Here is a 17,507-nt window from a genome sequence, read left to right on the forward strand (position 1 = left end):
TCCTAATCTTGTGTAATAACCTTTTATGTGGCACCTTATCGAATGCCTTTTGGAAATCCAAATATACTACATCCACTGGTTCCCCTTTATCTACCCTGCTAGTTACATCCTCAAAAAACTCTAATAAATTTGTCGAACACGATTTCCCTTTTGTAAAACCATGTCGACTCTGCCTAATCATGTTATGATTTTCTAAGTGACTTGATACCACTTCCTTAACAATGGATTCCAGCATTTTCCCGATGACTGATGTTAGGCTAACTGGCCTGTAGTTCCCTATTTTCTCTCTCCCTCCTTTCTTGAATACCAGGGTTACATTTGCTACCTTCCAATCCGTTGGGACCATTCCAGAATCTAGGGAATTTTGGAAGCTCAAAACCAATGCATCCACTATCTCTGCAGCCACCTCTTTTAGAACTCTAGGATGTAGACCATCAAGTCCAGGGGATTTGTCGGCTTTTAGTCCCATTAGCTTCTCTAGTACTTTTTCTCTACTTATATTAATTACATTAAGTTGCTCACCCTCATTAGGCCCTTGGCTCCCCGCCATTTCTGGTATGCATTTTGTGTCTTCTACTGTGAAGACAGATACAAAATATTTGTTTCGTGTTTCTGCCATTTCCTTATTCCTCATAATAATTTCTCCTGTCTCAGCCTCTAAGGGACCAACGTTTACTTTTGCTATTCTCTTCCTTTTTACATACTTGTAGAAGCTCTTACAATCTGTTTTTATATTTCTTTCTAGTTTTCTTTCATATTCTATTTTTTCCCATTTTATCAATTTTTTGGTTATCCTTTGCTGGTTTCTGAAACTCTCCCAATCCTCAGGCTTACTACTATTTGCAACATTATAAGCTTCTTCTTTCAATCTAATGCTATCCTTAACTCCTTTAGTTAGCTACGGATGGATCACATTTCCTATGGAGTTTTTGTTTCTCAATGGAATGTATTTTTGTTGAGAATTATGAAATATTTCTTTTAATGTTAGCCACTGCTTATCTGCCGCCAACTCACCCCTCAATACCTATGTAATTGGCTTTATTTAAGTTTAAGACTGGTTTCAGACTTAGGCAAGTCACTCTCAAACTTAACGTGAAATTCTATCATATTATGATCACTGTGTCCCAGAGGATCCTTTACTATGAGATTGCTAATTAACCCTGTCTCATTACACAATACAAGATCTAAAATAGCCTGTTTCCTGGTTGGTTCCATGGTGTATTGCTCTAGGAAACTGTCCCGAATGCATTCCATGAACTCGTCCTCCAGACTACCTTTGCCAATTTGATTTGTGCAGTCTATATGAACATTAAAGTCCCTCACGATTATTGTATTACCTCCCCATATAACAGACTCCGCCACCTCTCTGTATAACAGGCGTATTTCCAATAAGTTGCCACTTCAGTAAGGAATGCTTGGGCACCATTGCTATTGCAGGACTTGTCGAATTATTCTCACTGGGGGAGAAATTGGGTGGAGCCTCAAACGGGGTGCCAAGCTCGCCTGGGCGCCAGATTTTGCGCTGCGATCGGAGCAGCAGCGATTGCCGGAAATTCAGCTTGAGCGCCCCAAGAGGGACACGGGGCGAGGCTCGAGGCGCTCCGCGTCCCTCTTAGGGCGCTGAAACTGAATATCACAGCGCAACGTGCCGCAGCGTGTGCTGCGGTACTGCAGGCCTTCCTCCCATTCTTAAGGGGGAGGGGCCTGCACCAGCGCGATGAGCGATCGCAAGTGCCGGCAAAAGAGCCCGGCACCGAGGAGAAGTGCCGGGCTCTCAGAAAACAGCCGGCAATGCCGCGGGGGGAGAACAGGAGGCCGGGGACAGAGGTGCTGGCAGGCGGCCGCCGAAAAAAACAACGCCCCGCACCTCCACCTTAATTTGCGCCACTGCCGGGCGCGATTAGTGAGTGGCGCTACAGAGGCGGTCGCTAACCAAATATCGCAATCGGGGCGGTAGCGGGACACTGCGCACACCGATGACGTCATTGGTGGCGGCACAGCGCAACAGGCTAACGCCGCCATTAGCGCCCCAGCTAAATATCGCGGGAGGCGCGGCCAGTGGCGCTAAAGCAACTGAGTGCCCTCTTTAGGCGCTAACTGGTGGCGCAGCCCACCGAATTTCTAGGCCACTGTGTTTCCAGATTTTAGTGACACACCAGTTGCATATGGTGATACAACAGCTGATTCCTAATATTGCCGCAAGGAAAACCACTTCATCACAGAGACTTAAATCCAATGGAGCTGAGGGAATGCATGGCTCCATTGCATTCCTGCAGCTATTTAAATAAAGAACTACAGTATTTCCAATAGAGAGACCTGTACAAGTTTCACAGACAAGGTTTATTCCCTTCTGTCACTTACAGACCTGTAGTGTTTGCAAGTAGCCTTCCTGTGGGTCACACAGCAGTGAGGAAATGCGATGGTTGTTCCTCATACACCTGTGGTTGGGGTCCTTGGAGGTGGGGAAGATCTGTCGAACCACTGTCATACGTCCCAGCGCACTGTGAACAAGCTCCAGAATCTCCGAGTCACTGATTTCCTGTTAATCCCAAATTGTACAATACATTAAGAAAGAAATAAGGAACTTGCATTTCTATAGCACCTTTCATGACCACCGGACATCCCAAAGCGCTTTACAGCCAATGAAGTACTTTTGACGTGTTGTAATGTAGGAAACACAGCAGCCAATTTGTGTACAGCAAGCTCCCACAAAGAGCAATGTGACAATGACCAGATAACCTGTTTTAGTGATGGTGATTCAGGGATAAATATTGTCCAGGACACCGGGGATAACTCCCCTGCTCTTCTTCGAATAGTGACATGGGATCTTTCACATCCACCTGAGAGAGCAGACGGGGCCTCGGATTAACGTCTCATCCGAAAGACGGCATCTCCGACAGTGCAGCTCTCCCTCAGCACTGCACTGGAGTGTCAACCTAGATTTTTCTGCTCTCTGGAGTGGGACTTGAACCCACAACCTTCTGACTCAGAGGCACGAGTGCTACCCACTGAGCCATGGCTGACTCACACACGTATTACATGAGATACGGTTCTTATTCCATTTGGGTATTTTTTAAAGGGGAAATTCCATGGGCTGATATTCATTGGCCTCTCCCCTTCAACTGGTTATCTGCCTGTGGGAGCTATGACTCCAATGCCAAGCATTCCACATGCTACTTACACAGAATGCTAGCACAACTTTCAAAGAGCACTGTTGGGAGTACAACATGGGCTGATTTGGGCATCTAATTCAAAAGCACCAGCAATGTCTCTGAATGGTTTCAAAGATATGTTGTAACCTGCATCACTCCAGAATTTGAAGGGACTTTTATTGGGGTAGTTTCAGTGTTTTCATGTGGTGTCACTTTGTAAATATCTCCCACCTCAACTGGGCTCTGTGTAGACTTGTGGCGACTGGATCCTTGGGAGTCAGAACCCTGTCTGGAAGCCTGAATAAACAGTTGTTTTTGAGAGAGTGGAGCAGGCTTGCTGGCCGATGTATCCCCTCGGAGCCCGTTTACTCAGACAGCCAAAGTCTTCACTGTAGGAATCTGCTGTGAATTTTAAATACCATTGCCCCCTTTTTTCATTAAAGAAACAGATGCTGTCTTTTGATCCAAAGTTCAAAGGGGCCCATTTCAATGATCAAATATTGATGGGTATTTCAGGGACATAAATGTCATTTACTCAATTGTTGTAACAAGTGAAAATGCCGAGTATTTCTTCTGTATGAGCAGATTTATATGATTGTCTGGAAGATGCTCCTATGTATATTCCGTGAATTCTATTATTAAAAGGAGAAAGCGTGTTCAGGGCAACAACTTCCTTCCCAGCATAGAGATACGTGAGTAGGTGTTCCTCCTTGCTAGGCCACACCAGGGACCTCAGTTACAGCCAATGTCCCAGAGCAGCTTCAATAGAAGCAGCAGGAGTGAGAACTTCAAAGTGCCTCACAACCGGGGAAAGCAGTTGTTTTTATCCAGTGTTAGGCAGCTCCAGAATTGCTGAGGGTGGTTTGAAGTCACGGCCCAGCTGTTTCTTAGTGCCCTGGGAAAACTCATCTACAACTTCACCACTTCAAGGTTCTTCCCACCACCATCCTACATAAACTTCAACTCATCCAGAACTCTGCTGCTCAGATCGTATGCCATCCAAAACTCCCGCTCACCTTACCACCACTGCCCTCACCAGCATACATTGGTTTCCCATCCCTCCATGCTTCATCAGTATCATGGTCCTCATTTTTCCACCCCTTCACAGCCTCAGCCCACCTTGCTCTGTACTCTCCGCCAGCCCTACATTCCAGCATATCTCCTTTTCCAGCTCCGGTTATCGATGGCTCCTCCCTTCATGCCACTGTTGGGTAGTAGGCTCTTCACCACCTGATGCCTCTGACCTTTCACCCTACTACCTCATTCCACACCGTTAAACCTGCCTCTTTGAGCACGCCTTCAATCACCGCCAGTAACTCTTTCCAACTCCTTACTCGGCATCCTCCCATCGCCCTGCTCCTACTGCCTGTTGAATCAGTGGCAACGGGACTGAGAATTAATTTTATTCATTCTTGTGATGTGGGCATCAAGGCCGGCATTTATTGCCCATCCCTAGTTGACCTGAGAAGGTGCTGATGGGCCTTCTTCATGAACCACTAGTAGCAGTTTGATATAACTGGTGTCTCGCTCGGCCATTTCAGAGGGCAGTTAAGAATCAACCACGGTGGTGTGGGACTGGAGTCACCTATAGGCCCAGACCGGGTGAGGACGGCAGGTTTCCTTCCCTGAAGGACATCAGTGAACCCGTTGGGTTTTTACGACAATCCGACAGTTTCATGGTCACTTTTACCGGCTTTTCCAGATTTTTTTTTTTTAAACTGCCATGTTGAAATTTAAACTTACATTCTCTGGATTAATCCCGTAACATAACCAATAGACGATTGTACCCAGGTCTAATAATCACCAGAAGCCCAAAGGGAGAAGTTAAATACATTTTTTTTCATAGGGAAGGTTATTAGAAGATGGAATGCTTTACCACACGTGCCCAGTGAGGCAGATTTGATAACAACATTTAAAGGGGAGCTGGACAAGTATTAGAACAAGAATTAAAAAGATATATAGCAGGAAGGTGGGGGCTCAGGATGAGCACAGCCAGGTCTGGCTGGAGATCGAGCACCGACACAATGCAATCGGGCACATGGTCTGTGCTGAATGAAGGGGACCCAAGGCTAAAAGAGAATCTCCAAAGTTATTTTATTAAAAATTAATAAGCTCAGGCTGACAGAAACTTGTTCAACAGCGAACGGTCTGTGCGCCCCTAATGGGCAGGCCTGATTGTGGTTTCTGAATGCGTCCAATACTGTCACAGCTCTTTAATATGTACAACTTTCCCTACATTCGCTATAATTGAACTTGACAGATTGGCTAGGTGAGTCTTTCTAGCTCGTTTGCGGTTCTGTTCAGTCAATTACATGCTTGTCTTGCTTTTTTTAAAAATAAAAGTACTTATTAGGGATCTGTGTAACTGGGCTGGTGTGCTCACTATTGCACTCTCATTGGGGGTCTAAACTCCTGAGCATCATGAAACAGATTGAGATTTGCTTTTAATACAGTATTGATTAATCGATCAGAATCAGGAAATCAAATAGATCGTCAGATAGTTAACAAGGCAGTGAGGCAGCCGAAGAAATTGAGCAATCAGCAAAGATTTTGCCGGAGTTTGTCACTTCTACACCAATCTAGGCCCAATTGGGAAAGAGTAGATTAGATGTTCAGTTAGGTGGTCTTAATGCGGAGCTTCTCTCTGTGACGCGGGATTAATCCTGCAGCAAACACCTAGCTCCAATGGGCTAAAAACAGCAATTGACCCAATTATTACTAGTAGCTCAATGTCCCAATATGACTCCACCTTTACGTTAATACAGCAGGAACCACACTTGGAGCAGAGTAGAATTCCCTGGCAGTCAAGGCATTGTGTTCAGTGCTGGTTTTATTTTGTGCATTGGGTAGGATTCCCAACGTGTGACAGATGTTTACATTGTACTGATCCATAACAAATGTCTTCCAGGGGCAGTGTTGGCTTGTGTTACGTGTTTATAGAAACTGTTTCAATTGGGTGGTGGTTTTGTAGCACTCCTCAGTGGAAATGTCAGCATCTGCACCATTTTCATATAAAATCCCAAGTGTATCTAGAGATGCGACGTCCTAGTCTCCCTCCGCACAGAAACAGTCATGAAAGCAGGAGTTCTTGTAGGGCAAGAACTGGAAAAATAAAAAGGGAACACTGCAAATGGAATGGGAATGGAGGCCGGTGTGAGGATCAAAGGGAAAACAGGCTCTGAACACGGGAAGAATTAAAAATAAGTTGTTTCCCTTTCTGACATTTGTCACTTCACGTCAAAGTAATTCATTGTGTGTGAAGCACATTGAGACCTCTTGGAGAGATGTGATAAAGAGCAAATAAATGCAAGTCTGTCTCTCTTTTGTGTTTCCTCAAAGCTGTTGATAAATGGTAGAGATGAATAAACATATTGTACTTTCTTCACATGTGAATATATTTTACCAGAATATGTACTGGAAGATAATCTTTTTGTAGGAGAGTTTCGCGGCTTGTGCCAGGATTATGTGCAGAGATGCGGTGTAAAGCTCCCTCTAATCTACTCTAACAATGTGCTTGCCTCCTATCCCATGCCTTCCTACCATGCGACACAACATCAAAAGCCTTGCTTAAATCCAACTCCAGTCAATTTATTCAGCAAACCTTCTCTCTCATGAATCTATGCTGGCTCCCTCTTTCCAACCCACCCCTTTCCAGGTGTTTCATTATTCCCTCGCTCAGGTTACCTTCTAATATTTTGCCCACAGTGATGTTGGGCTCACTGTCTATAGTTGATGCTGGATTTCTTGGCAGATGAGGTCAAGATTTCAACTGATAGTGTGAAAAAGAACAAGGCTCTGGGTTTCGATAATATAATTGCAGAATGTTGCAGGCGGGTGAGGAACATCCTGTGAAAGTGATGCAAAGACTGTTTAACAAAATTCATGAGGAACAGCAAGTGCCTGAAGACTGGGGAAAGGTGATAACACCAACCTTCAAAAAAGGAGAGACGAGCAAATGCAGCAATTACAGAGGAATCATCTCACTGAGTAAACCCAGAAAAGTATTTACTAAATCACTGCAGATAGAATGAAAAGATACATAGGGGTGATCCTGCAGAAAGAACATGCTGGTTTTAGACCAGGGCAAGGTGCAAGAGACCCACTGTTTGTGATGAGACAGATTTCGGAGAAATTTATAGAACACAACATCCACTGTTACAACAGCTTCATAGATTTTAAGCAGGCAGTGTGTGGCAAGAAGGGATATGGCATGTCTTGAGGATGTATGGGATTCCTGAGAAACTGATAGGAAGCATCTATAACAAGTCCCTGAGCACTGTTAAGAGTGGATAGGAAAAAAACAGGATGGATTAGATCAACAGTTGGGGTGAGACAAGGATGCACACCGATGTCGGACTTATTTAATCCAGTACTGCAAGCAGTAATGAATCTTACACTAAAAGATGATATTGGAGGAGTCGCCTTAGGTGGCAAGATTTTAAACAATCTCAGATTTGCTGATGATATTGACCTTATAGCAGCATCTAAAACAGGTTTACAGAGGCGAACTGATCAGGTGTACGTGGAGAGTGGAACATTAACAAAAAGAAGACAATGGCCATGTCATCTGGAGAGCGTCAGGGAGATGTTGAGATTGCAGTTGGAGGGGGTGCAGCTGAACAGGTGGAAAGGTTTGTATATCTCAGTGTGTTACTGTCAGAGACTGGGAGCTGTGAAGAATATATGCAAGGAAGGACTGGACTTGGTTCTGCTGCTTTTGAAAGATTAAGTCAAATGTGGAAGGCTAAAAATGTCAGTAAAAACAAAGGTAAGGGTTCATGAAGCGATGGTTTTCGCCATATTATTATACGGATGTGCGTGCTGGAACTTGAAAAGAGTCGATGAGCAAAAGATATCATCAGCAGAGATGAGTTGGTTGAGAGGTATAATGGGAGTATCCGGGATGCAAAGAATCAAGAATGATATACAGTAATAAGATGACTTGGACAAGATACAGAAGATTCAAGAAAGACGTCTGCGGTGGTTTGGACACGTTTGAAGAATGGAACGAGCTGGAACAGCTTTCATGGCCGTGCGTACAGAGGTACATGGAAACCGAGGAAGACTAAGGCAGCGCTGGATAGACAATGTCAAGGGTGACTGGTCACAGAAAGGGATACAGATGACTGAAGCGGTCAGGCTAGTTCAGGACCAACAACAATAGAGTGAACTCATTCGGCCCCGTTGTCACTGCTGAGCTGGATGAGAATTTCGTCGAATCATAGAATCACACAGCACAGAAGAAGGAGGCCATTCGGCCCATTGTGCTCGTGCCGACTCTTTGAAAGAGCTATCCAATTAATCCCACTCCCCCCATAGTTCTGCAAATTTCTACTTTTCAACTATATATCCAATTCCCTTTTGAAAGTTACTATTGAATCTGCTTCCGCCGCCCTTTCAGCCAGCGCATTCCAGATCACAACAACTCACTGCGTAAAAACATTTCTCCTCATCTCCCCCTTGGAGTTTTTGCCAATTATCTTAAATCTGTGTCCTCTGATTCCCGACCCTCCTGTCAGTGGAAACAGTTTCTCCCTATCTACTCTATATAAACCCCATATCATTTTGAACACCTCGATTAAATCTCCCCTTAATCTTCTCTGCTGTAAGGAGAACAACGCCAGCTTCTCCAGTCTCTCCACATAACTGAATTCCCTCATCCCTGGTATAATTCTAGTAAATCTCCTCTGCACCCTCTCCAAGGCCTTGACACCTTTCTTACATTGTGGTGCCCAGAATTGGACACAATACTTTCGTAGTAGTATAAAGCATCGGGAGGGGGTGGAGAAAGCAAGGACTGGAGCATGGCAGAAACTCGAACTAGATGCTGTGAGCTTGGACTGGATCAATTTCCAATACGATGGTGTTTAGACTTCAGGAACGGTGAAGCACTGCTTTCCATACTCTGAAACCAGGGACTGCTACATAACTAGCACAAGGGAAAAAATGTTCAATATAAAAATCAATGGCTGGAAATAAAGCTGTTATTCTGTATTAGTCAGTGATTCCTCAAACTGTTACTATAGTCAGTCCTGGTGGGAGGCTGTGGTTTCCTGTAGAGCTGTTTAATTTCCATTACATGGGGGTAAATAATGTGCCAGTGTGAGCAGGCACTGCAAGTGCAATCAGACAGAATTCATTAAAACAACTTAACATTTACACATTTGTTGCTCTTTGCAATCAAACCATTTAGAAGGATCACCGTGAGAAACACTTTCAATCGTTGTTTTTGTATCTGAAAAGGATAATTATGTCAAAATAGAATGATTCAATTCTCTCTATTTATTATTAGGTTTGTGCATATCTTTGTATTTCTCAATCCTTCGTCCCTTCAGTTAATCCTGTAATCTCATCCACATAAAGGCTGGCACAGCACCAGTGCTTTGGCACAAGATGTCACTAGCATGTGTGATAAGTACCAAATCCTAGTTAGAAGAATTGAACAATGTGCAGGCACAGAACACTGTGACTGCATCATCGCACTAGAAATTAAACAATGCTGTGCGCTTTTAGTTATGAATATTTAATGGACTCAGAAATGAAACCCTGTTTGCTGTTTTAATGAAGGTTTTAGTCTATTCATTATCAATGGGATAACAGCGTCATTAACAAAGCAGAGAGAGCAGGTCATACAAATGCATGAGTGCATTCAGTGCTGGCACTCCTTACAGCTTATACACCAATATTGGAGTCCTCAATATTGGACCTGTGATTCTGAGCAGACTCTCGGTTTCACGATCCCAGCTCCAAAACTGGGGAGCAGATTGGACAAATTTACTGAGTTTGTGCAGGACTGGAGTCAGCAAGATTGTATCTTGACTTATTAGTAAGGAGACACAGTGCCTTAGGCACCGGATCCTCACCTCTAGGACCTGTGTTCAAATCCAGGACAAACTGATGGATAAAAGTGCCTCCTGTCTTTTGACTGTACGGGTGAGGGTCCTGTGTGAGATGAGTTTGGCAGTCTCAACCCGATTCCCATTGGCTGTAGATCATCATAAAACTATCCTTAAATTGGCAGCCAACACCTGCGTACACCTACTACCCCAACCCGGTCCTGCCCCTACTGAGTTATGGACTTGGCAGTGTTGACCATGTTCAGTGCTCCTACCACCCATGGTCTGGAAACCCACATTCCCAACCCTTAGGCAATCCCAGTAAATGTATAGGAATTCCTCAGGGATGACTCTGGATTCTCATTTTCTCTTCTTCCTGTTGGAGAATTGGCTTCCACTTAACAGTAACAACCCCAGGATGTAAAGTCAGCAGCATGTGAGCTCGCAGACAGTAACCTCAGATTTAATAAACAGGTTTATGCTGCTAGTGCTTGTAACAGTGGCTCTGGGCTTACCTCGTTTACAAAGACCCAGTGGCTGTCCTTTGAGGCCAAGTTTGTCTCCACTGCCTGAGAAAACATAAGAGGTGAATCATTATAAACAATACAGGTATGACCAGGCATTAGAACATAGAAACATAGAAAAATAGGAGCAGGAGTAGGCCATTCGGCCCTTCAAGCCTGCTCCGCCATTCAATATGATCATGGCTGATCCTTTATCTCAATACCATATTCCCGCTCTCTCCCCATACCCCTTGATGCCTTTTGTGTCTAGAAATCTATCTATCTCCTTCTTAAATATATTCAGTGACTTGGCTTCCACAGCCTTCTGTGGTAGAGAATTCCACAGGTTCACCACCCTCTGAGTGAAGAAATTTCTCCTCATCGCAGTCATAAATGCCCTACCCGGTTAGGATCCTCCAGCAATGGCATAAAGAGTTGAAAGTATTTCTAAAATACCCAAATGTCTTGACAAATACTCCAATACTTGATTATTTTGCTGAATACAATGAATAAATTGCAGTGTTATTTATTTTTGAAGGAGGTATTTTCCACTCATTCTCCCTTCTTTTCTGTCGTTCTTGGGATGTGGGCAACATTGGCATAGCACCATTTATTGTCCATCCCAAGTTGCCCTGGGAGCATTAAGGTCTACCACAGCACGTGGAGCTGAAGTCACGTGTAGGCCAGATCAGGGGGAGGGAGCGAGTCTCCTTCCCTCAACTTTCATGCTCATTATTTCCTGGTGCCATGGTGGGATTTTAACTCGTGGACTTCTGGGTTCTAACCAGAACCAGAGCCACTATATTACTGTACAAATATTACACTCATCTCCAGTCATGCATCTTAAGCAGACAAAGGGAATTGGAAAACCTTTTGGATTCTAAAACAGCAAATGAGATGAACGGTCAGTGGATTTGTATTCTGGTAAGTTGGTTGAGTGAGGAATGTTGGCCAAGTAACCAGGAAAACTCTCTACTCATCTTTAATAGTGCCACGGGATACTTTATGTCCACACAAATAGACAGACGGGGCCTTGGCTAAACATATCATCCGAAAAATGGCACCTCCGACAGTGCAGCGATCCCTCAGTACTGACCCTCCGACAGTGCAGTGCTCCCTCAGTAGTGCGGCACTCCCTCAGTACAGCCCCTCCGACAGTGCGGCGCTCCCTCAGTACTGCCCCTCCGACAGTGCGGCGCTCCCTCAGTACTGCACTGGAGTGTCGGCCTATATTTTGTAGGAGTTTACATAGGATACATGCAAGCCACATGGCACCAGAGGGGATTGAATTGTCTGCTTTCACCTAGTGTAAGGGGGCTATGGTTTTTATTTGTACCCACAAATTTTAAAGTCTATCAATTTGTCGCACAGCATTTAAAGGAAAAGTGTCTCATTGAGACACAAAAACTGCACAGGGTGATTTGGGATTAAACACGTTAGTGGTTGTGCAGAATAAGTTATTTCAAATTTTATCTTTGGTTAGAAATCCAGAGTGCAGGATGCAGGTGAGAACGGTAGAGTGCGTAATAAAATTCACGGGCACCTGGTGGTGTGGCCCTCGTAGGCCCAAATACCAAGCAGGTACCTGTGTGCAGCTCCATGAACCTGTAGAGTGTAGTGAGGGACAGGCTGAACGCAGACTCTCGCAGCCCAGTCTGTGCATTGCAAACAGCAATGGCTGCACCAACATCGACTGCACTGTCTGTCCCACAGAACCTCAGATGCTAGTGATGCCGCATGTTATAAATCTCATCATCATAAAGAAACTACTCATGAAATAATGCTGGATGGCCAGCTGGTGGCGCCGTCCAAGGAGTATAAATACTCGGGCGTGGGCCCAGCTTTCCAGGGACATTTTGTAAGACAGGAACTAGTGAAGTACAACTAGACCTCCATGTTCTGAAACAAGTTGATTAAAGCCTTGCATTATGCTCAAACCAAGTGCGTAGTGAGTTTTATTACATCACCGCAGTGATAGAGGCCATGACTGTGAGGCACGGCTGAGTGTGGGAGCCTGTGGTAGGTGTGCAGTGGACAGTTATTCTCGTGGTTAATGAAATGTTGCAATGAAAAGAATGAGACTTGGACCATCAGAGGCAGCTGGAGAATATTTCACTCCATTTATTTTTTGGATTTCCAGGTTCTGTGTTAGGAAAGGTTTTTTTTGGAATTGTACATGAGTTTGTGCCTATTTTTAATGTATTTTTCCAGAACAAAATGTATTATATATGCAGAATATTAATCACCTCAACTCAGTGGACAGCACCCTCACCTCGGAGTCAGAAGGTTGTGGCTTCAAGCTCCACTGTAGAGACTTGAGCACAAAATATAGGTCGACACTCCAGTGCAGTACTGAGGGAGCGCTGCACTGTCGGAGGGGCAGTACTGAGGGAGCGCTGCACTGTCGGAGGGGCAGTACTGAGGGAGCGCTGCACTGTCGGAGCGGCGGTACTGAGGGAGCGCTGCACTGTCGGAGGGCAGTAATGAGGAGCGCTGCACTGTCGGAGGAGCAGTACTGAGGGAGTGCCGTACTGTCGGAGGGGCCAGTACTGAGGGAGCGCCGCACTGTCGGAGGGGCGGTACTGAGGGAGTGCTGCACTGTCGGAGGGGCGGTACTGAGCGAGCGCCGCACTGTCGGAGGGGCGGTACTGAGCGAGCGCCGCACTGTCGGAGGGGCGGTACGGAGGGAGTGCCGCACTGTCGGAGGGGCAGTAATGAGGAGCACTGCACTGTCGGAGGGGCAGTACTGAGGGAGTGCTGCACTCTGAGATGGCAGAGTAAACTCCTGTTCATGTATCCTATGTAAACACTTGGAATATGCCTGTGCTTTTAAAGTTGATATTGTGAGTGAGCAGGGGTGGTGTTTGTACCTCACAACCAACCGCTTTATTTCATCATTGGGACTCATCAAGAAAGCGTTGAAGGAAGTGGAAAGATATGAATCTCTTACTGTTCTTGAGCAGAGGGAAACAGATAAAGGCACTTGTATTCATCCAGGGTTTTCTCATGTTTCTGATTATTAGAGCACTTCACATACACATAATCACAATCACAGCAACAAAACTCCACAAACAATGGAAGGTGAGAATGGGAAAGGTGAGAATGGAGGTGGTGAGAATGAGGGGAGATAATGCAGGAAGTAAAAGACAATAAGCAGAGTGAAGATTTTACTAATTTTGTATTTTTATGTAGTTTTTTAAAGTCTAATTTTCATGATGTGGCAATGAAACCTGCCTAGTGAAGTTCCTCCTGCCATCTCAGTAGAATAATTACTGTCGTGTATTCACAGGCTGTTCACCCCAATGGTGGGTTAGAAAACATGGAATTCCCTGAAGCTGAAGACAGTAAAGGGTTAATATAAAGAGCATTATATATTGTCGGACTATAATTAATCCACTATCTTTCTGAAATAATACTGTACAGATAATACTTTCACTTCATCTGCAACCGTTACAGAGAAGGGAGCAGAAAGATATTGTATTAAAGGTTTGGATCTATTCTCCTTTCTCTTTCTGATGGTTCACCACAGGTCGGGCATGTATGGCTCACTCCTGATTTCTCCTGTCCAGTTCTAGTCATTCCCTCTTCTGCCTCTATTTATGGTCCTGAGTTTGCAGTTCCTTTTCCATCAGCCGCAACCTTTTCCTCATTTATCTCCTGCTGCTCCCAGCTGTCCATTTTAATTCTGGGATCTCCTCCAATGTATTTTCTGTCGCCTATGCTTTTCTATCAAATCCAACGGCTAACTTATGAATCAGGGATTCTGCACTGGCAGGGCCATTAGCACCTTTTACCAGGTCTGAAGAGAGAGGAGAATTCAGCCACATCGTGGATAACCCATTCACGTCACCATTTCACCAGTCACGCCTGCCCAGCCAATTTAGAAAGTTTTTATTTTTTAACAAAACAAAATTGTGATAGTTTACCCGGCAGCCAACATGGAGCAAATGGAGCGGATTGTGGGACCGACTGTTCCAGGGTCTGAGGCTGGCTTTGAAACTCACCAACACGACCCACTGAAACCGTCTCTGTTTCTCTGTGTCTGAACTCACTGTTATGAATCTTATGATCCATGAAGAAAGACTCATGAAATAACACTGGACGGCCAGCTGGTGGCACCGTCCAAGGAGTATAAATACTCGGGCGTGGGCCCAGCTTGCCCAGGACATTTTGTAAACAGGAACTAGTGAAAGATAACTAGACCTCCATGTTCTGAAACAAGTTGATTAAAGCCTTGCTTTATACTCGAACCAAATGAGTTTTATTACGTCACTCACGACAAAAAAATGTTCAAGGCTTTGCTGGGCCCACTGGTTAACAACAACTTGTATTTATATAGCGCCTTTAACGTAGTAAAACGTCTCAAGGCGCTTCACAGGAGTATTTTAAGCTGACAAAAATACTGATGAGAATGATTTCTCTCTCGTCTCAACATTTTCTTCTGTGAAAAGCTAAGCTGTCAAAATTCTGAATCCAAAGAGAAGTGAAATGGGCTGAAATATGAATATAATAAAATAAAGACAGTGCTGGACGGGGAGGTGACCAGAGAGCCAGGACTCCGACCTACAGCAAGGACCATGTATGGACCAGGCGCTGTCCCACTGGAAGGGGAGGGAAATCGCCATCTGCCTGCTTTCTGGAAGCTGAGGAGAGGCATCAGTGGAGGGGCATGAGGGGGTTATAACAAAACCAGAGGGGAAGGGAAAAAAGAGATGGAATAATCTAAAATACACAACATCATCTCCCTTTATAACAACAGAAAACGCTGGAAACACTCAGCAGGCCAGGCAACTTCCGTGGAGAAAGAGTCAACGTTTCAGGTCGAAGACCTTTCCTCAGGATGTTGCCTGGCCTGCTGAGTTTTTCCAGCGTTTTCTGTTGTTATTTCAGATTTCCAGCATCCGCAGTATTTTGCTATCATCTCCCTTTGTTTAACATAATCTTTGGCACAAAGAGAATCTGTAATAAAATGGGTCGATATTTTAGGAAGAGTCTTGAAGATAAGAAGCACGAAAGAAGCAACTGATCTCTGGTGTCAGGCATTCGAGGAAAACCTGGGGGACCCTGGGGGATGGACTGTGGGGTTTTCTGGATCAAATGTTTGTCTTCTCCAAAAGCAACCGAGTGTTTATCCACAACAGGCCAATGGCCACCAGCGAATGGGCGCTCGCTGGGCGGCGCCTTTATTACAAAATCATTTTCAAAAAGTTGCATTCAATTTCTCAACGGGGAACACGAACTCACAGCAGACACGGGCAAAGAAATGGAAGTAAAAGCAGAACAAATCCACACTCTGAATAGGGGACTAGGTTTAATCAAAAACTACTTTATTTCAGACTTCAAAAAATGGGAAACATTAAAGCCAAACACATCAAAGGACAGGGCGCTCTTCAGATTCAGACTCCTTCCTTATTTTCCTGAATGGAATGGTAAGTGTAATCTAACCATCCTTTTCATAAAGTGATACATTAGGGCCCTGATAATAAGAGAATGCCCGTGGCTTCTCAGCGTGTTTAACAACAGGCATTAACAGACCTTAAAACGTCCGTCAGATGTAGCTGCAGAAACAAGCCATTAATAACGCCGAACTTTGCCCGGTCACATTTGTAGATGTGAACCGAAGTAATGCAGGTACCGGCACCTCATTGAGACCTAATGCAGTTTGAAATTCTTCCCCAGACATTCACTCTCAATGCAGTTCAATCCCTCTGGGTACTAAACAAGTCTTTACTATCGATATACAAAGTCATGTAAGGCAACTGAAAACTGTGTAAGACAGAGAGCAACACATCGGAGGATGAGTAGCCACCCCCCATCTTTTGGACACCCCCTTACTCTAAATTCTCCAGTTTCCCCAAAGGCATTCATTCCCCCCCACCCAAATCTTTAAACACGATTGTGTCTCTTCCACCAACTATTAGACCCGGGGGCGGACTGGCCATAGGGAAATCGGGAGAATTCCCGAGCATGGTTCCATCGCGCTGTATTATCGGTGCTCCCACTTTATCTGTAAGCACCCCACGCCCTTTCGGGGTGTCAGTCAGTCCTAATTACACCGATTCCTGCAATCCCAGACCGTGTACGATACTGGGCTCACAGCACAGAAGTTGCGACTTCAAATCCCATCAAGGCAAGTTGTGAGACTGAATTCGATAAATCTGGTCATTACTGGGCTGGATGACGAGGGCAGAGAGAACTGCCCATGACTCCAGCTCCACACTATTCTTAATCCCTTCTGAAGTAGCTGTAAAAGCAATTAGTGCGTCAACAACTCGGGGCTCCTTTCCCGTGGAAAAGCTGAAGACCGTGTATAAGGACTGTGATATAACATGGTCAGATAATACCAAGTAAAAACCAGGAGTCATTAGATTGCCAAGAGGAGTGGCGTAAAATTGTTTTTTTATTATGTGTACCTGTACTGCTAATATTATTGATTTATCTGTAAAATTTACCACTGCATTTACACTGTTAACCCTAAAGCTGTTTTAAGGCTTTGTTTTATTGCGGCTAATGAATGTAATGGATTTATTATGTAATTGATGAGTTGTAATAAGTACTACCATATTTAAATAAATATGTTTGACTAAAAAAAAACCCAACTCAGGGCGGGTCATTAATGCGGCCTTGCTAATTCCACCCACATCCCGAGAACAAACATAAAACTTAATGGAAATCCTGACCCGCGTACAGATCAACAAAGGAAAAGGCAAACCTTTCAAACCTGCCAGATACCACCCTTCAAATCTACCAAATACCACCTTTCAAACCTGCCAGATACCACCATGCTGTTTCTGGTCATTATGTCTGAAGAAACTGTCGTTGGGTTCATAAAGGTTTCCTTTGATTCGTAACCATGTTCAGAAAGAAGGAATTTTCAAATTCACTACACACACATCTACTCCCCATCCTCCAATGTCCAGCATTTACATTCTGCAATAGGCAGAGATTGAAGTTATGTCAAGAGATCTGATGCCACAATCAGGAAGAACTAGTGAGGGGAGGAAAGCACAGGGACA

General features: G+C 44.5%; 1 protein-coding gene across 2 annotated transcripts in view; it reads right to left on the minus strand.

Annotated features, from left to right (window-relative positions):
* LOC147098708 (glutamate receptor ionotropic, delta-1-like) overlaps window positions 1–17,507 on the minus strand; it is a 563,200-nt gene that overhangs the window by 119,761 nt on the left and 425,932 nt on the right. For both annotated transcript variants that reach the window (XM_085970762.1, XM_085970761.1), the window contains exons 3-4: window positions 10,504–10,557; window positions 2,366–2,539 (exon numbers count right to left, since the gene is read on the minus strand). In XM_085970762.1, the coding sequence (XP_085826888.1) occupies window positions 2,366–2,539; window positions 10,504–10,557 (228 nt within the window). The remainder of the gene's footprint in view (window positions 1–2,365; window positions 2,540–10,503; window positions 10,558–17,507) is intronic.

Source organism: Somniosus microcephalus, chromosome 29 (genome assembly GCF_052327205.1).
Source record: "Somniosus microcephalus isolate GS21.2 chromosome 29, FLI_Smic_1.0, whole genome shotgun sequence".
NCBI lineage: Eukaryota > Metazoa > Chordata > Chondrichthyes > Squaliformes > Somniosidae > Somniosus > Somniosus microcephalus.